The sequence below is a fragment of the Nanorana parkeri genome, unplaced genomic scaffold (assembly GCF_000935625.1).
Source record: "Nanorana parkeri isolate BGI_ZX_2015 unplaced genomic scaffold, ASM93562v1 scaffold13, whole genome shotgun sequence".
NCBI classification, from domain to species: Eukaryota; Metazoa; Chordata; class Amphibia; order Anura; family Dicroglossidae; genus Nanorana; species Nanorana parkeri.
The window spans coordinates 1,115,302-1,139,546 of record NW_017306281.1 but is presented as its reverse complement, the minus strand read 5'-3'; the positions used below and the strand labels follow the sequence as shown (position 1 = coordinate 1,139,546).

Below are 24,245 nucleotides of genomic sequence, written 5' to 3'. Positions count from 1 at the left end.
TTTCTATCTGCAAGAAACCTTCAGGCTCATTGAAAACAATTCACAGGGAACACTGAACAAAAATGTATATGAAACACTTTGTTGGATGCGAAACTTCTGAAACCATGGAAAGGAGCTGGAAAACCCAAAGTGAATAAGATTTGATATCGGCATTAAACCAGCTGCAGAAATGCCTACATTTAAAGCCCAGCTCTGGGCACAAACTTTTCATGGTTAAGCAGCTATACTTTCCCTCAAAAGCAACCCCCATCATGCAGACGTTCTTTTACATTAACCCCTTGCCGTCCGCCCATTGTAAAAGCACGGCAGGTGGATGTACACCGACACAATTTTTTTAAAATCTGGGGATGCGCGCAAGCAGAATCCCGCTGGGAAGGTAATCAGCCGTTACATACAAGCGTTCGGCAGGCTCTACAGTCGGTCAATCGCTTGTATGACCCTGCACTGTGCGGGAGCCCCCCTCTCTGTTGCTGCCGCCGGTTATCCCTGGCATCGCTGTCCCCATTTGGTGCCCGGGACCCAGAACACTGGCACAGCGGCTACTAGTAGAGAGAAGGAGAGATCAGCATTTCCCCCACCGCTGATCTCTCCTCCTCTCTCTCTGAAGGCGGAAGTGATGTGTATTACATCACTTCCACCTTTAGCTGTCTTCATCAGCTTCTTTGGGGGTCCCAAAGTGACATTAAGGGTCTTGGGGACCCCTGATGTCTTCATAAAGAGGACATATCATGGTTTTTTGACTATCGCATAGGGTTTTTTTTAACCTCCTTTGTGATAGCAACCAAGTGTAAAAAAAAAACAAAAAACCCCGCCACCCCCATGTACACACACCCCGGTCAGCAAGTGGTTAAGCAAATGTGTGCAATTACATGCCGGGGAAGTAGAGCTCTCCCACAATACTTCCTGGCAACTCGTATGTAAACGCTACAGCTTTCAGACCCCGGGGTCAGTTCTCTACCTCCCTCTACTCCAGGACATTGCCAATACATATGCTCCAGGGTCTGTTTTGTGAATAGCCAGGAGGAAAGGGAGGCAGAGACATGATTGTAGTGGTGGAATCTATGAGACCTGCAGCGCTAACATCCAAGCAACCCAGAAGTACAGCGGAAGCCGCACTGCTCCTAATTAAAGAATATCTACTTTAACCATGGTAAACTTTTTTTGTCAGAATAATTCTCACAGCAAACCTATTTGGGATATAGTGTAAAATCACATGCAATACTTATCTGTTCTTTGTAGCTTCTAGAACAAAATCAGACACCATAGCAGGTTGGATGTCTCCACTATTCTGGACATGTTTTGGTCTATATGATTAAAGGCGTCACCATCCCGATTTTTATGTGTGTTCCAATGGTAATTGTGGATTGGGCTGTCTCTTATTCCAAACCTATTGCTGGCTACATGGCATCAGACCTCTCTTTGGAAGCCAACAAAGTCAGAAAGGTATAGCATGCAATTTTACATATGTAATCCCACCCACCACAAAGTGTTAGATGAGTTATTCAACAACTTTTGCTGAGTAAGCCAGTACTCTCCCCACTGTAAGATACAGCAGATCTTCTATCAGTTATCACAATTTTAAAGTGACACTAAATATAGGAGTTAAATCTTAAAAATGCATTTAAGTAGCTTAACTATGAACAAAATGTAGATTTGTGTATCACTCGGCGGTAGGTCCTCAAATCATCTCTGAATTGGCGCCGACACTGTCCTTCCTTCTGGAGGGTGGCTACTTTTGTTCCTTATGGTCCATGTGTGTGTTGTAAAGTAGTCACCGCTCCAAGCTCACTCCTGTGAGGGACTACAATCTCATTACAAATTAGTAAACTAAATGTGAGATTGTAGTCCATAATGGGAGTGAGCTTGGAGCGGTGACTTCTTTATAATACACAGGGTGGGTCCATGGAGAACAAAAGACACAACCCTCCAGAAGGAAGGACAGTGTCGGCACCAATTCAGAGATGATTTGAGAATCTACAGCTGAGTGATACACACATAAGATACATTTTTGTTAATAGGGGACTTGAATGTATTTTTATGATTTAACTCCCGGAGTATAGTGTCACTAACTTAAAACTCCATACTACCCCTTAAAGCACAGCACAGGAGGTAGTTTTACTAGACCCCGCAACTACATCTACTAAGAATAAGCCTTCTTGAAATCCCCAACAAGATGCATTAAAACTGTCAAAGGCATTGCTTGGAGGGGGGCATCCATCAATGTTACACACGTACTATACCCTGTTTTTATTTTCTAGACATCTTTCATAAGTCAAAGCAGCTGTTTTTTTCCCCCAGAGAAATGTAGAAGTACTATATTCAAATCTGCAAATTAGTTTGCTTAATATTTCTATGCACAGAGAACATGGTACATGTGCATTTTATTCCTTGAAATATAAAAATGTGTCTACATTATTAGAGATTGGTGTCAGATAAGCAAAGGCAGAATTATAAGGGAATTCTGCACATACTGAGCTACAAGTGACTTACAGCAACCGAGAGCTTATACTGCTGACTGTGCAAGAACAAGTAATCCCCTGGCATGAGACCTCAATGCAGCATTTTCACCAACAGCAGAAACCTGAGTCAAATAATGCGACAGTTAAATGATTGAGGAATGGCTCAACTAATATACTGACCAGTTTCCAGCTTTTAGAGCCACAGCAAATGCCTGAAATCACTGTTAGAAGGCAGTCATGAGGCCCTCTACAATGAAAGGTTTAAAGCACTTAAAATAAGGGCCGTAGGGATTTATTGAGAACAAAAAAAATGAAGGATGACATCACAGAAATGCATTCCCTTTAACTTTTTTTTTTTTATCACTGGAATCATCTTTATTGTCTTTTCTGACGCTCCAAGAGCAGGAATTCTTCAGCTCTTCCTGCTTTTCACAGAAGTGACACCTTGCAGATCCGCTGAGATAAAGGTTGTCCCTGATAGCCAAGGATTCATTGGATGGCCAGTTACCAATTGCAGCAGCACAGATGCACGAGTGGAGTGTTGAAATGCAGCTCACAGAGAGCAATGAAAGGTAACAGCACAAGCTCTTCTCTCCATTTAAGAGGAAGTTTAGGCTTATGTTCCACCAGCACACTTACTGTCCCTTCTTACAGCCTGTTTGGCTTGCTCAGGCAGGCTTGATGGGTCAGTCAAGATAGACGTTGTTGTGCTCAGATGACGCAGTGTACTTAGCACCACTAGAGGAAGAAACATCATCATTAGATTTTAGGTCAATAAACTTGCAAGTTAAAATGAGAAATTCATGGGAAAATTACTGGGAAATGTACTTACTGGGCCTCAATGCAGGGAGGGAGCAATGCTGTTCCAGCCATTCTAGAGTAGTGCTGTACAATTCTTCTATGCTACTTGTAGATACCACGTCATTGAAAGAGTCAAACAAGGGTTTTATAATGATGATGAACTGAGTGCACAAAGGGTTAAGGAAAAATATAGATAAAACACCCACCAACTATACTGGCATTGTAGCGCTTACATCAAAGACGACTTTCGGGCCAAAAATCTTAACACTTGCAGTACGGCGGTAGTCCCACTGTAAGGGTTAAGTGCTCGTTTCTGCCTAGCGAGCAAAGATAAAAAGTTATACTTACTCAACCCACAATCCCAGCTGGCTGTTAGACCGGTACCTGCAGACTCTATCCCCCCCTCCGCTCCAGTGAGTCATCTCGTCCTACACAGTGTATAGGACATCAGGATGCCCAGGGACATTCCATCACAGGTTGCAGGGACCGAGCTAGGAGCCAGCCAAGATCGTGGTTTGGGTGAGTATTTTAGCTCCCTTAAGATTTTTTTCTTTGTCAATATTTTTATTGTGTGTCAAACAATTCTTCCTGTTATCATTGTTAAACTGGACAATGGTTGTCAATTATGCTTAAAGCGACCCTGTCCCTAGTATTTACATTTCTAGCAGCTGCTCCCTGTAGAAAAACAAGTTGTATATACTTACCAGTCAGTTGGATGGTGTTCTATCACAATTAGGGCACTGCTGCAATTGGACCCTTCCTGGTGATTTGGATTACATGTCCCTTCCTGGTCGCTGTGGTCCCTTCCACCAAACCCAAGTCACTACCAAATACAGCAGCAATGTAGGGGTCAGTGGGAGGAACCACAGCGTGCATACTATAAGACACTAGCGACAGAGTTGCATTAAAAAGAAGTAAAAGATGAGACATTAAGGCCCGGTTCACACCTGGGCGTTTTGTAGCGCGTTCCTACGCTCTGCAAAACGCTCAAACACCGAAATCCCATTATTTCCTATGGGTATGGTTCACACCTGGCCGTATTACAGGCCGTATGAACGGGCTACAAAACGCCCTCCGCCCAAAGAAGTACAGGAGCTTCTTTGGGGCGTATTTGCCGCGCGCATCCATTGGGATACAGCCAGGTAGCCCTTGGAAACGCGCATTTTCGATACGCCTAGGTGTGAACCCAGCCTTAATGAGCAGAAAATCTCATTATGCAAAGACTTGATAACTGGATTTTTAATCATATTTCTATCAGTCAAAGCATGACATGATCACAATTGCAATCCAACTGATCTCAATGTTCCGGCTTGAATGCTGGATGTCCACACCTTTCTAACACGGTCACAGAGTGTATTGCAGTAGTGGCCAACCTACTTGATATAGGGGCCTCAAGTGCAGCCCCAAATGACTAAATAGCTGCAAATAATATCCAATTAATAATGGGCTTTTAGTGCGTTCCAAGGCGTTTGCATGCGTTCCAGAGCAGGTAAAAAAGGGCTTGCTGCAGTTTTTTTACATGCTCTGGAACTGAATGCCGCGGTGTGAGCTAGAGCCCAAAATACCATTGGAATACATTGGACGCAGTTTTGATCCGGTCTGTAACTGCTCTTGGAAGGCGCTTGGTGTGAACAAGGCCTTAAGCTACCAAAAGGCTGTCAGGCGGCAGACATGATCAGAGACTGCAGACATGCTACAGGAGACGGTCATAAACCAAAAAAAGAGTTTACAACTATCACAGCCCCATTACAAATCATTTAAAAGGCCGTCCCAGTTCCTCGCCAAATGTAAGATCCTGAAATTACCCCCACAAATCTGTGCCCTCTCCCCTCCACCTCTGGTCTTAAACTTTGTGTACCAACTGTATGCCATACACAAAGTTTTAGCCCTGCAGTGAGCATCTTGAATTGCACTGACAAATGGCGAGCACTCATTGTTCAGCATGGTCACCTGACCGATGAAAAGCGCTTCTTGCTATGGGTGGTACACAAGTTGCGGGAGGGCAGAGGGCACAGATATGTGGGAATTCTCACATTTGGTGAGGAACTGTAATTACCCTTTAACATTTGGGCTTCCTGCAACCCCCTTAAAAATTACCTGTGCCACATCTGATATTTGTCTGCGATATAAATGATAAAAAAAACGCATAAGAAAAACCCCAAAAAATACAAAAAGAGATGAACAGCAGAGTAAAAAAAAAAAAAGGAGTGAAAGAAATAAACCAAAACTATAAATACAAGCCATTCTAATGAATATTTTTCCTTCACTGCAGCTTGGGCACCGGGGGTGTATTGCTAAATCTAATCTAGATGAGGCCAAACCAAGGTGCGGTAGAATGAGCAGATCTAATGGGGTATGTCCACCTAAACAAGAGGTCTCATTACTCTGTCTCTCCTTTTCATAATATAACACATGACAAATCTAGCACATCATGTGAGAGCCCATCATAATGGCTGTAGCAAGTGACTAGACCTGGGACTTTGCAGATATCTGACCGATCTCCTTACAGACATGTACAGTGTTTTGTATTGTGTCTTATGTTGAAGACTACAAATTAATTAGAATAGTTTTTAGTGAGACAAAAAGTGAATATTACATATGTATATTTCATATTTTCCTCCAGATGGCAAGCAGCGCTCTAGGTTTTTATCACATGTTTAGCAGGCTAATCTCAACAGCAATGCTGAAAAGCCCAAGCTCCAAATGGAAAACCCACAACTGGAAGAGAAATGGCCCCCTTCTGTATTCCATTGGACTTAATCACAGGGAAAAACTCTAAGAATAGATGCCATCTCTCAAACAGCCTGGCATTGGGCTGGGGAGGGGGCGCTGAAAGTTGCTGCAGGTAAATGGCTGGTTCAGGAACTGCTAAAGGAAACCGAAAATGAGGCATTCTAGAGGCATCTCCTATGGGTAGATATAGCTAAAGGATTCAAGCACAATACAACAAAAAGGGATACAATCCAGAACTTCCAATTTTGAATCGTTCTTCTCTGCACATACTTGTCAAACAGATCCCTCATATGGTTTGTTCTTTGTGGAGTTACGGGTACGCCGGTGGCTGGAAGCTGCTGCTGACAGGAACTGGAAAACAATTTACTCAATTATAACATTGCATTGACAACGTAAAATACATCAACCCACAAAGAGAGCAGGAGACAACGGCAAGCCATACTTGATTGCAATGTTTAACTCTTCCACTTCTTCCCTGAGTCGTCTGGTCTCTTCCAACACACTGGCCCTCTCTTGCTGCAGTTTGGCAATATACTCCACTGTCTTCTGTAGTGTGATTGCATGGCTGATCTGGGTAAGGAGGCACTAATTAATTGCACGATTAAGAAGCTCTTGCACACAATGACAAAAAAAAAACTGCAGTAGCACCATTACCAGCAGCACTCAGATGGTCCACATTTATTTATTATTAATCACAGGTATTTATATAGTGCCAAATATTTACATTGCACATTCACACCAGTCCCTGTCCCTATAGCACATGCACACATACAGGGACAATTTAGACAGGAGCCAATTAACCCAGCAGCATGTCTTTGGAGTGTGGGAGGAAACTGGAGTACCCAGAGGAAACCCATGCAAAACACAGAGAACATGAAAACATCATGCAGATAGTGTTCTCACTGGAATTTAAACCAGGGACCCTTGTGCTGCAAGGCAGAAGTTCTAACCACTACGCCACTGTGCTGCCCACATAGCAAACTATTCTACTATACCATCAGGGGTGTGGAATTCCAATTGCCCGACGCCTGGGACAGGCAGTTCCGGGCGCCTGGCAAGTAGTTTTTTTTTCTACATTTAGCCCTGCTTTGGGCAGGCAGCAGGACTAAATATAGTGAGAGCCGTTTTGTACAGGTCTTTTTCAGTAGCTGTACAGCCGGCCAAAATCTCTTGTAACCAGCCTGATTCTCCCTCCCCCCTCTCTCTCTCTGGTGGCCGTGTCCTCTAAATACCGGTCCCAGCTGCCTCTCTCGCTGCCCGCTGGCTCCCTTACTCCTGTGGGGGACCCGGGACCACTTCAAATTAGGTTAGAGAGCACGGAGCAGAGCAGAGAACGTCCAGTCTCTGCTCCGTGTGAGCAATGAGACAGGAATGCTTGCAGCCTTCCTGTCACAGGAAAACGAGCACAGTGCTGTGCTAGACCTCCTGTGTTGGAGGTGACAGTCAATAAAGAGAACCTGTCATCTCCAAAAGCTATCACACAGAGGCTTCTTAGCTCCTGTGTGATAGTAATAAAGTTAAAAAAAACCCCTATCCCCACAAAAAAAACAGCAATTAAAAATGGAAATACATAAAAATGGAAAAAATTTAAAAGCGATAAAGTAAAAAAATAAAAAAAGATAATTAAAAAAAAAAATTAAAACCAACCCTGCTGCCCCCACCATCTGCATGCGAATAAACACATGCATAGGACATGCATTGTATCAGGACAAGTAGATCAGGCCCCTGCTTTAGTCCTTAAAAAAAATTCTGAACCCCTGACCATGCACTGGAATCCAACACACCACCATTGATAGTATTCTACCCATGCAGAAGCGGCAAATGGCCACTAATAATTATTCTGTACAATGCAGCTGCAATAATCCAGACATCTTGATAGCAATAAAAAGGTTCACATTCAGTGACAATTGAGATACAAATTATTATTATGTTTGGGAGATGAACTGAAAATCAGAGCTAGCTAAAATACCAGAAGCACACACAAAAGAATAGCACTTGCTTCACTGTAACAAATATTACATTCATTCTGCAATGAGACACAATACTTTTTAATGTGGCTGATCAAGTACCGGCTTGGAACTAGAGGAAACAAAACTGTGCAGCGTGTTGAAGGCAATCTTTATATTAAATCTCCTCTTCTGTTCTGCAGAAATATGCTTCAATCTTTCGTTCTGCAAGATAAAAATAATTTGGCAAAATAAAATTTAAAAAAAAAGGGACTTCCCGTACAAGATTATCCACATTTCATATTGTCTAGATGATCCTATAGTCCAGCTTTTGGCATGCAAATGTGTGTCAATGGATTCTGTAGCTTGGGGAACAAGTTATAAAACTGGGAGGAAATAAGAGTGTCTTGTGTTACTCACAGCAACCAGTTTTTGGACTTCCGGACAACACAAAAATCGCACTTTATTGAAGTGACAGGTTCAATTTATGAAGATACGGTATTAGCGTCTACTTGGATCAAGCTGACAATATGCAGAGATATAAAAACTTGTAAAGGGCTCCTTAGCATTTGATCATGGCACCTCACTTGTTTTGTTTTTTTCCATTTAAATACTACTTGTAAAGTGCAAGTGAATAAAAAATCCAGCAGCATAAGATTTTAAACGTTAGTGGTGAAAAAAAACCCAAAAAAAACCACACATGTCCATAAATCAGAGGTAAAAATTCTGAGGTCTATTTGAAGAATTGATATTTAATCCCGATAGGGAGGACGAGAACTATGGAGCCAACGATCTCAAACTATCGGACTGTACCTTATATGTGGAGCACTGAGGGTCAGATGAGGATTTTCCTGAGCTTCGTGGGGGGCTGAGGCTGTGTTCAGATGCGCATGGTGACCCCCGCCTTGAACTGTGACAATCCCGACCTTGAAAAGCAAAAGATACACAAAATTTAGACATCCTGAGATATTGCTCTAAAAAAGTCAGATTGTGTTTTACGAGTCCTAAAACAAGTAATGGCTTGTGCACATTATTGTCCATATTTTATAATGGGAGGGGTAACTGTTGAACACCAGCTCTTCCTCTGCGATGGTGGCCAGTTTTTCAATATTTAGGACAGTAAAAAGTTAACAAATATCAGCTATTTTATAAGATATACACATGAACAAAAAAAAAAATCAATACCACGTGCCTCTGCACAATGGAATCTCTGCCAGGAAAACTAAAAGAAAAATAAATTGCTGGCTACAAGGAGTAATACATCAAAGTGTGTTACAAAGCATACAAAGTGCTCCTTGTTTTCAACATTTGAAGGAGTTGCCGTACAAGTAGTATACATATGGCCATTCTAATCTTACAAAACCCTCTCTTATGCAAGCATAGTAGGAAATATGTGCTGAGCTTAGTCTTTTGATTGTCTTGTTTAGTTATGGAGTTGTATTTTCTACTAAAAATGTTATTTTAAAAAAAAGTTCAGTAAAAAGTATTTACAATATATATATATATATATACACACACACACACACACACATCTGTATTTTTTTTTAAAAACTATTGTCGAATCATATTGGTTTCTATTCTGTAGACATCGATGGAGGCCATGCCACTATATTTCTCAGACTAAGTGGACCTGATATAAAATCACCAGATCAGGCCTGGTGTTGTAAAAAACAAAACAAAACAAAAAAACCTGAGTTTTGACATGCTTCCAGTCAAGCAGTACCACTGGCAAGTATCTCAACAATCACTAAATTCTAAGTTCAGACAAATTTGTTAGTTTTGGATAGATTGGGGTCCAGTTTTCAGGTTAACTTCAGTTTGTGATCCCATTGGGGGGAGATTTTACCTCACTTCCTGGTCTCACTACTGTACAAGAAATGGAGGTTTCTTGTACAGGAAGGCACAATTGTCAGCAGTTATAACCCTTCTCAACTACCAAAAAATGTTGCTCTATGTGCTTATTGAAGAAACTTCTATTTACTTCCTGACAGAAAGTGAGCTGAAATTTCTCCAAGAAGAACAGAGATGGCCATAAAAACCCAAAGGAGGCTCCATCACTGTCCCACAAAATCCGAACTGAAATAATAAGCTATAGCTAGAGTTTGGCTTTAAATCCTCACTACATCAAATCTAAAGACAGTGCTGGAGATGGACATTTTACTTCAAGCTGTGTGTAGACTTTAGGAAAAGCCAATAATACAAGCCAATAATGAGTCTTGATGGTACAGTACAAGTGTACCAAATGTTTTCCCATCTAAACAGAAAAGAGATTGCATTGCTTTCCAAACAATTCTGTTCCTGTCAGATGCACAGATCTAAAATATAGCTACCATTAATACTGGGGAAGCACCAATACCGGTATTTTGGTACCGAGTACGGATATTTATTTTTCGGTACCAAATACCGAGTACCGGAAGACCTGGATTCCTTATTAGTCGGGAAGCTTGTAAAGACTCGCCACCCGGCTTCCCGATTAACAAGGAAGCCATCCCATGCTTCTCGTCACTATGTGACGAGAAAGCATGGAGCCGGTTTGCTGGCAAACCATGGAAGCTGGGCGCCATGTAATGACACTGTGCCCTGCTTCCTGATTGGCCGGGAAGCCAGCTCCATGCTCCCTCATCATGAGAGGACGAGGGAGCATGAAGCCGGCTTCCCAGCCAAGCAGGAAGCCGGGTGCTGCGTCATTACACGGCGCCCAGCTTCCTGATTGGCCAGCTTCCCGACCAATCAGGAAGCCGGGCAGCGCATCACTACACGCTGCCTGCCTTCCTGATTGGCTGGGAAGTCGGCTCCATGCTCTCTCGTCACAAGTGACAAGGGAACATGGAGCCGGCTTCCAGGCCAATCAGGATGCCAGGCAGCGTGTAATGACGTGCTGCTCGGTTTCCTGATACAGGAAGCATCGGGCTAGGCATCAGAGCATTTGGGCGACAACAAGTACTCGCCCAAATACTCGGTATCGGTGCATCCCTAATTAATATAATATAATACAAACACAAGCCTAATGTAGGTCCACCAATTCCAGGTCAAATACTCTGTAAAAACATTGCACAAACCATATGCATGGGAATAAACAATACTGCAATGAAATAGATCATGGCATGGTGTATTCTCTTTGAGCTCACAGGATGAGGGAGAGGATATGGTGCTGCAGTTCTGGGAGGACGTCATCTCTCTCTTCACCAGGATGTCTTGCGTTGGACTGGAAAAGAGTCGAGACACAGCGGACTGAGACTTCTGGGTGCCCTGAGATTGCGGAGCTTGTCCAACAAGAATACTGCCATGAAACTCTGGTACTCTAGAAGACTGCAAGAGAAACAAAGAACATGCTGTGATGACTTTTAAATCCATACCGGTCATATGATAGAACTCACACCATCATAGTGAGGTTTACGCTTGGCCAAATATGTGCATGCAGCCAACCACAAGTCAAAAAACCTCTCGCTTCCATCAACAAATGTGCAGTCACAATGCTGCAATAAGTGTAACCATAAACAGGACAGTCTGGGGAAGATTTCATTAAACTTTTTTTTTTAAAATCTACACGGGAACGCAAATGTAAATGGGAACGCAAAGAGAACCCATTTCTTAATAGTTTCTCTAACAATTTTGAGATATTGAGACGCTCATTCTTATTTTGTGCACTCTAAACGACAGGGGATATCTTCAATACTGTAACTGCCCTGCACACTAAAGGATTTATTGTTATTTAAATTTCTTGAAAATTATTATTGACCGAAAAACTTTTCCAACAAGCAAGGGTTTTACAGACTGAAAAGATTCTGGCATAATACTAACAAGTAAGTTTACCCCTGCAAGGCCGGCTGGTGCAATCACCATGCTGGGCTGAGTAATTCTTGGCGCCAGCATGGTGTCTGACTTCAGGGAGGCAGGAGATACGATCACAGCTTGAGTCTGACCTGAAAATGACGCTGAAATAGAGAAATGAGTGCAGGTCAGATGTAGGGTGCAGCAAAATACATAAACATATGCACACAGAATGTAAAATAAATCCAATATCTTTCTAAAGGAAATCAAAAATTGGAAAAAAAAGCTGAATAGCAGACATAATGAAAGAATAAAAAGTCCAGTTTGACGGGGTAGGTTAAAATTTAAAGACGCTTTCAGTAATTGGATATTTTTTCTAAGTAACGGTAAAGCAACATAACTGACATTCCAATAACACAAAACAAATGCAAATATTGGCAATGCATGGTAAGCTGCTGTGATATATCAGGTTTTCCATATGCCTCAAGTAAAAATCTTGGTGAGGTTTTTCTTTGTTCTTTTTTCTAAAGAATGGCATGTAAAGGCACAACAATCTCAGAAAATGTGGGTACAGTAGTACAAAAACATAACTTTATCCTGTCCCCGTATTGTGGAGTTAAATCAGAACACTTGTAATTAATAAAAATCACTATACAATATACTATGTGTGCTATTAATGTTTCCATCTTGTTGAACTTTCTGCACTTACTAGTAGCCCAGGACAGCGGATCTTAACGTGTTCTCATCTGCTCTCCGGCTAAGACCTGCATCCAGAACCCCCAAACTGTAGCTGAAGGGGTCACTTAAAAGGCTTCAAGAAAGCTGACCGAACTGCAAAGGCCTCGTTCACACCAGATGCAGTGTGTTCCAGCCCAATTCTGGCCAGAACGCACTGTCTCGCATTGCGGCCGGCTCATGTTGTGGGGCAGGAGGGGGGAGTGGCGATCCATTGAAGTGAATAGCACCGTAGCCACGCCCTCTGGCTGCAATGCAAGGTACATTATGCCTGTGGTCCGGTCTGAACAAGATGCTGCAAAATGCTACAATGAGTAGCAACATAAGTACAGACAGAGTTCTGTCAGTCACAGTCTGACTTTTACAGGACACGCTTTGCATGGAATATATATATATATATATATTTATAACACATTTACATTATATTTGTTATTTAAGCCAGGTATACACAGACACACGCGATGCCACTTTTGCCTTCCGGGTGCCTGATCTGCTGCTTACCTGGCACTGCTGCTTGGATATGATAGTTCTGAACATGAAAAGGGGCTTAGAGCTGAGCATTTCCAGGTTCATTATCTCAAGGAGATATGTATATCCTTTCCCGCGCTCCATCCCAGTCCTGGGCTTAAATATAGGCAAAGTGAGAGGAAGAGGGAGCGTGCTTTTTGGGGATTTTTTTGGAAGGCTGTCACCAAAGACAGCCTAGTGATGCACCCGTCAGATTACCCCTGGGAGGAACACCAAATATGCAAACATAAAACAAAACTTCTACAAAGGTGAAGGTAGAAACAGAACCAGAAATCATCGAAGACCAAGTTAGGGTTTTCTTCTTCATGGCAGTCCTAATAAGGATTCATGGTTTACATTATTCCGGTTAGGTCTCCACTGGCTGGCAAGAGCATTCTGGTTTAACTGGCATGCGGAGGACATATTGTATACACCTAAGAGTCAAAGGGTTTTTTGTTCCCCTTGACATGTGATGTTTGTGCCTAAACCCCCAAAATTATTTTTTCTGCATTAGTGGTTCAGTATGAACAGTGTCAATGAAGCCCTTATTCAGACCTTCAGTTCCCTGTGACCCAACAGCTAACATTTGTGGGGGTTGAGAAATATGCACCAGAACAGTACTAGGGCAATGTAACAAAATTCCTCTTCTATTCATTGCATAAACGCATTAGTTTTTTTCTGGTGAAGATTACAGAATGAAAACTATTCTCACAGATATGCAACAGTTTAACTAACCTCCCTGTCCTCTGCCTGCTGGATAATAAAGGAGCATCCCCATTTTATTGAGATTTTTCTCTTGCAAGAACCCAGTCAATGTTAGACTGACAGCACTGTGTAACCCAGCAGGGCTAGATTGTTCTCTGTGCTGGCCCTCCCTACCAGTTGGAATTCTACTGTTCTGCTAATAATGCTCTTCTGCAGTACATGTGCTGCCAGGACAGAAGAGGAGAGTAGTGAAAACACAGACATGACCTCAATCAATCTTCTGTTGCTCCTCCACTATCCAGGCTGGTTGAAGTGTGTTCTTGATCAAGCTGTGCTACTGCTAAAGCAAATGTCAAGGATATGGCTGTGCTGCGTGGCATGGGTTGTTGGATCTCACAACTGTCTAAATTACAACTCCTTTGGCAGCTTAAACAGTCCCCATGTAAGAGTTTGACTGTATTTAGCAGCTTGCTTGCAGTTCAACTTCAATTCTGTATATGTTACATGAATGTCTATGTTTAGACTACCACTAGGTGTCCCTGTGTGCTTAATAATATCACATCACATTTCAATTCTTTAAAAGTGGGTCTTGAGTGATTAAAACATTGTTGCCAATTGTATCCAATTGGCATTAGTTTCTTTTTCAAATTTGAACTGTAGAGCTAACAGCTAGAAGCCGAGTGGGTGCTATGGACAACAATTTTTCTTGTTAGAATACCATAAAACTAACTACACCTGTTAGGCCTTGTTCACATCTGGGTGTTGACGTTTTCTACACGTTTTATGCGCGTTTTGCTGTAAATTGTAGCGTGTTGATGCCCGTTTTTTTTCTGGCGTGGTGACCAATGAAAAGCAGTCAAATCCATTAAATACGTTCTTGTTCCTGTTTCCTATTACATAAGTTCCGGTTTCCTGCAGATAAAAAGTGTTTGCTGCTCTGTTCCCTGCTGCATTGTCTTGGTGATGGAACATTATTACTTTCACTGGTACAGTCTGCAAGCTGTCTTGACCATGATGATCCCAGACAACAGGAGAATGCGATGGTAAGGGTTCTGGATTCATCTTGTCATTGCAAGCAGACAGCAAATTGGCCAGTTCTGGGCCATTTATGATAAGCTACGTGGGCATGAAGACAAATGTTTCCAAAACACCCATATGTCACTTGGAAGGCGAGGTCTTTCCACAATGTAAACGCGCATAAAAATGCGCATTCACAACACTCTAAAACGTGCAACTAAAAACACTGTAAATGCCCCAAAGTAACTCATGAACATTTCTGTGCGTCACTCCGGTCTAAACAGGGAGCATTAAAATGAATGAAATTTTCCTTGCCAATCGTTTCCAGGGTGCGCCGAAACGTCTAGATGTGAACAAGGCCTTAGGGTTATTACCATTATGAACAGAAATCACTTACTTTTCTAAACTGTAAAGTTTAAAAATGACAGCAGCAGAGATACAGGTCCATTGATTAAAATAAGTAAACCTTCATCTCATCTCTCTATCCACCGATCAACCTAACATTATGACCACCAGCCTAATATTGAGAAGGTCTATCCCTTTTGCCACCAAAACCGCCCTGATCAGTGGAGGAATGGACTTCACTAGACTTCTGATGTCATGCTGTGGTATCTGGCACAAAGCAGTCAGTAGAAGATCCTTCAAGTCCTGTAAGTTGTGAGGTGGGGGTCTCCATGCATGCTTTTCCAGCACATCCCCTAGATGCTCAATTGGATTGAGATCTATAGAATTTAAAGGCCAAGTCAACACCTCAAACGCATTGTTGTGTTCATCAAAACATTCATAAACCATTTTTGCAGTGTGCAATGTCCTGCTGAAAGAGGCCACTGCCATCAGGGAATACCGTTTCCATGAAGGGGTGTACTTAAATCAGCAACAATGTTTAAGTAGGTGGTATGTGTCAAACATCCACATGAAATGGCAGGACCAAAAGGTTTCCCAGCAGAACATTGCCCAAAGCATCACACTGCCTCCCCCAGCTTGCCTTCTTCCCATAGGGCATACTGGTGCAATCTCTTCCCCGGGTAAGCAAATTTGAGCTACAGCAGCTCTTCTATTGGTTCTGACTACACAGACCAGCCTTCACTCCCCACATGCATCACCGAGCTTTGGCCACCCATGACCCTGTTGCCGGTTCAACCGGTTTTCCTTCCTCAGCCCCTTTTTGGTAGGTCCTGACCACAGCAGACCGGGAGCATCTCACAAGAGTCATCTAGCGAACACAATTTGGCCCGTGTCAAAGTTGTTAAAATCCTTACACTTGCCAATTTTTTCTGCTTCCAACACATCAACTTCCAGGACAAAATGTTGACTTGCTGCCCATAATATGCCCAAGACCAGGGCGATAGAGGTAAATACAGCAAACCTCTGCAGCTTCACTGTACATGACCAAGAAGTTGAAAATGTTGACACCTTCCAATACAACAGGAGCCAGATTAGGCCGGACGGTGGAACAAAGACTGACATCTCCACATGGATTAGAAAATCCGAGGCGCTTTTGCAGGCCTCCATAATAAATGGACTTCGAACCAGATTAGTCTTTGTACGAAGATTTGAATCTTCAATTCAAATGTGAAATCTGTGCTGCTTTTTGGGAGCGAGACATGGAGAGTCTCAGTTGAAACCACACAAAAACTCCAGGTTTTTGTAAACCATTGCCTGCGATGCATCATTCATGTCTGGTGGCCACAAAATTGGATTCCTAATACAGTGCTTCTCTGGTGGTGTCACCAAAGACTGGTTGAATAAATGGAAATAGATTGCACATAGCTTATGAAAAAGGCACAAATGAAATCTATAGACAGATATATTGGTAACCCCATGGACAAAGCAGGAGAGGAAGACCCAGAAGCTTCTGGTGGCGAAGCCTATATGATGATATCAAGGCTGTTGAAGTGAACCTGACCTGGCTGCAGGTTAAATCAAAGGCTGGGAACTGGCAACAGTGGAAGTCATTCACTTCGGCCCTATGCTCCTCAATGAAGCAGGATATATAGAACTGCGCAATATATCCCACCCACTTCAAGGTGCTATTGAGATAATCAATGTTATTCACTTCACTTATCAGTGGTCATATTGTTATGGCTGGTCTGTGCATTTTGTTAGGACACATAATATGGAAGCAATGTCCCTTAAATGTGGTAATTAAAAAAAAAAAAAAGCAATATATTTTTTCAATTGTTTTAGCGGTCACAAGAGCACAATGCATCTCTTGTATTCTACAGAGCAGATGGCGCCGAGTGCGTTGTGCCATGCTCATGATGCTTGCCAATTGTAAACAATATTTAGTCAAATAATCGGTTATATTTTTCTTTCCATGTGCTCTATCTCCTGTCTTGCAGTTTCTCAATACTTGCCACCCGACTTCTCTTCCATGACAATGAGGCTCCCTGCAAGAGGCATAGCTGCCTGTAGGGCTGCAACTAACGATTAGCTGGCCGATAATCTTTTTCGATCGGATAAAAAAAAAAAAAAAATTCAAGAGAACTATGGCCTAACCTTTTTTTAGCCATTGTTCTCTTCAGGGTCACAGGAAGACATATACTAATGCTTATTAATGGTTATTACCCAATATATGCTGAGAGCGCAGAGCCAGGCCACAGGTGGGACGGATCCCGACAATACATAATTTTTGTACATAGGTGCACTTGACTAATTTGTAAAGTAGATATGAACACTGCCTGCCCTAACAAAGGGTTAACATATTACAACCCTGTCTTCTGCATTACATGTTAATGAGAGAAACACATTCTACATATTCCTGTACTCTGTCTTTCTATATGAATAGATCACTGTGAACGTGGATTCAGCCATTTTGCCTGCTGCAACAAAACTAAAAAATTTAATATTTTACATTATTTTTTTTTACTATATATAGGAGGGGTTTTCTCAAATTTGACTGCAAAAGTGGAAATACATTTTAAAGCCAACACTCTGGGAAAAATGAGAATTCACACAGCGCATTGGGTGTGTAAATTATCACTAAAAAAGCTGTGTGATATGTGTGGAGGGCAACAGCAAAGTATAAAAATCTTACCTTGCAGCACGGCATCTCCTACACATAACACCGGTCTTCTGGGCACTGCAGGGAGTGAGGGATGCACCATGAGAAGTGCTCCCGTCGCATCCCTGCCCCCTCACTACTTCCCCACTCACAACAATTCCTTGTATTTTTTCACAGAGTACAAGGCATTCTGTAAATGCAGGAGGATATATGATGTTACATCTACACCCCCTCCACCCCCAGTGAATTGTGTAAATAATTTTTCCTGGAGATTGACTTTAACAATCCTAATAGGCACTGCAGGATAGCTCAGGGTTATCCACACACCGTACAATATATGATATAGTAATTGTTTATAGACATACAATTACTATATCTAAATACAGATCTATTACCCTAAATACATATCTATAGCATATCAATTCTTTTTTTTCTACACTTAATTCTATTATACACACAGACTAATATTTTAAATTACTGGTGTTAAATAAAAATTTTCTGCATTGAAAGAAGCTGATGGAGCAGATCTGTTCTTCATCAGCTTCTTTTGGGGGTCCTAGGTGACATTAGGGGTCTTGGAGACCCCTGATGTCTCAAAGAGGACCTGTCACATATTTTGCTATCACATAGGGGGGTTTTATTAGCCCTCGTATGTGATAGCAATAAAGTTTAGTGGGGGGGAAAAAAAAAAATGAAGAAACATTTTAAATTCCTAAAATTTAAATTTAAACATAAAAAAAGAATTAAAAAAAAGAATTAAAAAAAGAATTAAAAAAACAAAAACATTTTTGAAAGTCCCCACCCATACATACACGCATGCAAACATGCGTCGGGGCGCATACATGCAAAAAAGACAATTGCACCCATCACGCCACACATGTTACATATCGCCACGAACATGTGAGTGAGAGCAATAGTTCTAGGGCCATTAATCACTGATAACACTAAACTGATGAGCGGTAAAAGATTTTAAAGTGTCACCTATGGCCAATTTTGGGTATGGTAGTTGTCTGCGATTTCGCGGGTGCTCGCAATTTTAAAGCTTGACATGTTTGGTGCCTATTTACCTGACGTGACCCCCACTTTTATATTTTACCAAAAAACTGGGTAATAAATGTTTCCTAACAATGTAAAAAAAAAACTTTTTTTAAAAAAATTTCAGTAATTTTTCCTAATTATAGTAAAAAATAAAACCCCCAGTGGCGAATAAATACCACCAAAAGAAAGCTCCATGTGTCCCCACAAAATGGTATAAAATTCATTTCAGTACAGCGCTGCATGATGGAATAAATGGCAAAGTACTGCAGCCCTGAATACTGAAAAATGGCCTGGACAGGAAGGGGGTCTAAACACCTGGTATTCAAGCGGTTAGCATCTTGAAGTCTAAACTGTTAAACAATCACTCCAGAGAGGACCATACCTCTGGTTTTACAAATCTGCATTACAGGTTCCTCTACCAGGGTTTGGTCTGTGTATCCTATTGCACGTAATATGAAAGGGAGTAAATTAACTTATTCTTAGGAGGCCAATGTCCTTCTTTCCTTGATATACTACAATCACTTAGTGGCTCATTTATAACACTATCCACTCTCTGTTATATGCGGTTTCCCTGCAAACACCAAAACCCATTCAATTAACAAAAATTGGGTCGCAGTGTAGCCGAGCTCTGTGATTGGATGGGAGAGGGTTATGTGACTTTGAAAGGTCTCTTCCCTGATTTGTTTTCCTCAACGCTCATTATTATTGCACCCCGCTGGCTTTCGAGTGCCAGAGCCAGTGGAATGCAGGTTTATTTATTTCTTTTTACCGTGCTGTGGTCATGACACTGCAGCTTAGAATACCAAAAACACAAGGATAACACCTTCAAATACAGATCAGTGCCAAATATAGTGCACATTCAGTGGAAAGGCCGAGCAGTGGGCATGGGTTCTTCTCAGCATGGGTTTTCATAGAGCATACAGTACAACATACAAACCTTACATTTTTCACATTTCATTTAAGTAATAAAAATAATCAGAAAATGACACTTTACATGTCAAAGATTGACAGGAAACCCTGGGCTGCAATCTTGGTAGCTCAACACTTACCAGGAGTAAACAGCAAAGATACAGTCTCTTGCTGAGGAGCAGGCACAATTTTTGGAGGATGCTTTTTCTTCTTAGCTCCAGAGCTTGACAAAGTAAAGTATCCATGGGACTGGGGGGCAGTCTGTTGCATGACCCCAGCAGTTTGCACTGAAATGTTGCAAGGCACGTGTTGCTGCGTTGTAAGAATAAGGTTCTGGCTCTGACTGAAGGTAGTTGCAGAAGGATTATGGGGAAGTGTGGCAGAGGCCGTGTGCGTAATAACTGAGGCGTTACACATGTGAAACTTATCAGCGTCCGTGCTAACAAAAGAGGGTTGGGGTGCCAGGCGAGGTTTCAGGGGCAACGTTTGTGGACCAGGCGGTGTCTGGTAGATCGTAACTGGAGGGTGGCAAACTGGGACAAAACCATGCTGGTTATTTATAGCTGTCTCTGAGTTAAACTTGACTGGTCCATGAACAGTAGAAATGCTGCCCAAACTGGATGCCCGTTCCCGCCTCACTTCTGGGACTCGCGGATGAATGGAGGGAGGACCTGGGGATGGGATCAATTCCTCATCAAGATTCACAGGCGCAAGGCTGCTAGACGATGGCGAGACAGGAGGCTGGAAAAAAACAGCAAAATCATAAGGCCACTGCAGTCTGGAGACACAATATGCATATTAACTGTATTTAAAATCAGATGCCTTTCTGCAATCACATTTAGGCTTACTTCTTTAACACATGACAAGATTCCTAAACCGTTTTGGGGTTTTTATATATATATATATATACATATATATATATATACACATATACATATATACACACACACACACCTTTCTGTTTATATCACAAGCACACACAATATGACCACATCTTTGTGAACTGCCTTAACTTGCTTATCCTTACCGCCAATGTCTGGTTACAGGAATGCAAAGCGGGGTCAGGCAGTGGGACGGCCGGTACAGAAGAGGCAGAAGTAAACAAAGAAGATGGTAGACGGTTGCCAGAGAAAAGATCTGAAATCAAAGAAAACATCATAGGAAGTTAAGATTTTTAAATATTACATTTATTGCATCAAGTGCTTTTATTTAGAAGAGCTTTTGTTCTCCAATAGAATACAGGTTAGAAGCTTCCATAACACAACATGGCAGCCAAACTAGAGCTCTGATATACAGCATACTAATATTTTACTCTGCTATATGTAGCATGAAGAAACATTACGAAATATCCAGAAATAGTTTTGCAAAAAAAACACACCTTACTTAACCCAAGTTAAGCAGAAGCCCCTGTTCAACTGTGAAGCTCAGTAAAAATGTTAATTCCTTCAGGGTAAAAAGCTTTAGAGTCCAATACACTGTTTAGGAGATTTCCCCGTCTAGTGCAACAGAAAACACCTGGATTAGAGATAAATCACTATTTGTTATGAATTGGCCCCTATAAGTATGTTTACAAACAGCTTGTGTCTCACCTTCATATGCCTTCACAAAAAAAAAAAAGTAATTGATATACTGCTTCTGCCACCTTAAAATGTCACATGGCCATTAAGTATGCTGAGACTCCCCCCAATCATCCACAGATGAACAAATCACAACCCATAGATTTGCTTACCTTGAAAAGACTCAAAAGTGTCCATCAAATCTAAGTTGGGTTGAAGTGGAAACAGCTCTGGTTGAATCATATCTGCATTCCCCAAATGTGCTGTGGTTAAGGAAAGAAAGTACCAATTAATTAGTCTTGTTTTTACATAGCTCCTCTTCCATACTAGACAGAGGTTACGGTGAAAAAAAAAAAGAAAAAAACAGTGGTCATTGCAAACAGCCAGTCAGTTTATAAGCAATAGTGCAGAAATGAAGTTGCACCCCACATTTAATCATGTGAAGTAGGAGAGGGGGCAGCTTAACCTTTCATCAGGACAGATGGATCGTACACTAAGTCCGGGATACGCATCATATATGGATTCTTGAAAACATTCCACTACTCATTTAGGTAGCTTATTTATTTCATCTCACAGAAGTGAAATGCTTGGCATTTCAATCTATAAATCCTATGTTGTCCAGTCAACATGGGACGGAAAACTCCTTTAAGTCAAGACAGTCTACCCATAAATAAAAACCAAGGCACACCAATGACTGTAAAATATACATTTTCGGGCTGAGAAGAACCAGAGCCCTCAAAGGTTTTGAAGGAATGTTTTGAATGTCAAATTGACACAAATGTTTTCTAAAAATAGTCAGAGGACCATTTCTCTTAAAACAGTTGGGACACCACCTAAATGCAATTTACAATGTCACTCAGCAGCTTTACAACGCCAGGTGACACCTGCCTTAGCCAGATGCCTGTTAAAAGGAAATGTGCACTTGATGCACATGTTATGGAGATGTTCTAAATTTAGAAGGGATAGAGTTAGAGGGATGTTGTGTCCACTATCAATGCTGTATACCATACTAATTTGTCCATAGACCCGTAGTTTGTTTATTGAACTGTATTGACAAGGGCACTTATACTAATACTATGGAAACAAATCTCCCCAGTTCTGTGACTTCTCTTTATTGCAAGGAAGTTGATAGTATTAAAATGGTCTCCTAACCCACCCACTGTCATGGGATGGCATACCCAGGCCAACCTACTACTCCAAGGAAAAACTAGTGCATCAACCTAGGGATTGCCCCTCAAAATTTCAAAAATTATGGGATGTGTGGCTATCGACTCCTGGACTAGATCCACCTACCCTGATTCTGCAGCATCTGCTGAGCTAACTCTAACATCCATCTATATATTGTCTATGATTTGTTTTATACTATTTAATACTTATGGACTAGCGAGGATGCGACAAGCTGGATTTTATTGGGTTGGTTCTTTCTTGGTTAGTATGTCTGTTTATGTTTGTTGGAACATTTATATTTAGCTTCTTATAAGCTACTAATTTTGAGATATTTTACGCCGTTTCTTAATCTGTTTGTAGTTACTCTTCCTGGGAATAACACACATTTACTCATATCATTGTAAATCTGATTTATTCTATGTTTCGTCAAAATTTATTTTATAAGGCTTGGAAGAAACTGGAAATCTTATTACTACTGTATACAGTAAGGCAGGGCTCAAAATTTCCACTCGCCTGCTCGCATTTGGCGAGTAAAAATAAGGGGAGGGAGAGTGGAAATTTGGGTCTCCAAGTACCGGCATGCGGCCTAACTCTGGCCCGCGAGCCGGTACCATGTGGCCCGCAGCCAGCTGACATGTCAGGCACACGGTCGCAGACCGCGTACCTGACTTGCGGGAGAAGCTCCACGGTCTGCATCTGTGTTGGATGCAGACCGCAGAGCAGCTCCTGTCAGCTCTGGCTTCCTTCGGCCGGAGCTCTGACAGTTCGGCAGGTTTTCCAGCGTGCTTGGAAGACGAAAGTCGTACGACCTTACAGTAGGATCGGTCGCACGCTGCCCATACACCTGCCGATTATCGTACGATCGTGGGATCACCCGCGATTATCGTATGATAATCAGCAGGTGTATGGACACCTTTAGTGTATGTGTATATTAGGCCCCATTCACACCTACCATATATTTCAGGTGTGATTAGAGATTCCTGTGTCAGGAACTTGCGTTTTCCTGCAGCAGGAATCCCTAATCTGCCATTTACAAGCGGCAACTAACATAAGATATGAATTATCATAAGATTATTTAAGAGGGTGTGTTTAGGGGCGGAGTTAAGGCTGGGGCAGGGTAAGGGTTAGGTGGGGGAACTGGTGGCTAGTAACTCTTAAGGCCTGGCTAGTAGCTCAGGACTTGAAATTTTGAGCCCTGCAGTAAGGTATATCATACTTTTGTACATCAGGCATGTGATCCCATGTATAGGTTTGTTGATTTGTCTCTGATTTTTGTACATAAAACTTCAATAAAAATATTTTACAAAAAAAAGGAAAATGTGCCATGAAAGAAAAACATGGAAGTCGTCATTACTGACTTCTGAAAATGTGAATAAGCAGGTTATACTGACTGTTTTGTTTCAACAGCTTTAGTCAATGTCTTGGAACAAGTAGGAAAAAAAAAAAGAAGGTTTCTTGATCTCTAGAACATTCCTGATCTGCATACGTACTCCAGGCCAGCGACTCCAAAAGTATTAAAACAACCGGATGAGAACAGTCAGCCTGATAAAAGTAGTCAGCAATGGCAGCCCCTATTACTCTCAATTAATCACACCCTAACTTGTTATTTGACATGTCTCTGTATAGTAGTGTTTGGCTATCCATAATTTAACGTGCAAGAAATTTCTTTCCCATAGATACTGAAGAAGCCATTTGGATTGGCAAAATGTTGAATAATCAACAGACCAGATGTACTTTAATCTCTAGATTTGCAATGCAGTGGCTTCATAACTGATAAGACACCAGCTACACTGTAAAGCCCAGAGAGAACACTTTACCTAATCCTCAAGTCTTGGTAACCAGGAGTATATCTTGCATCAGACAATGTTCATCTTGTAAAATTATACCCAAAAACACA

The 24,245-nt window shown here is 41.7% G+C and overlaps 1 protein-coding gene across 1 annotated transcript in view; it reads right to left on the bottom strand.

The window, feature by feature from the left end:
• Positions 1–2,575: 2,575 nt before the first annotated feature.
• The window catches only part of MLXIP (MLX interacting protein), a 76,175-nt gene continuing 54,505 nt past the window's right edge, over positions 2,576–24,245 (bottom strand). Inside the window, 11 exon segments of the mRNA XM_018556982.1 lie at positions 2,576–3,197; positions 3,292–3,421; positions 6,221–6,344; positions 6,436–6,563; positions 8,039–8,164; positions 8,753–8,865; positions 11,068–11,248; positions 11,753–11,874; positions 19,766–20,366; positions 20,653–20,762; positions 21,355–21,444. Of these exon segments, the coding sequence (XP_018412484.1) occupies positions 3,076–3,197; positions 3,292–3,421; positions 6,221–6,344; positions 6,436–6,563; positions 8,039–8,164; positions 8,753–8,865; positions 11,068–11,248; positions 11,753–11,874; positions 19,766–20,366; positions 20,653–20,762; positions 21,355–21,444 (1,847 nt within the window). The 3' untranslated portion in view covers positions 2,576–3,075.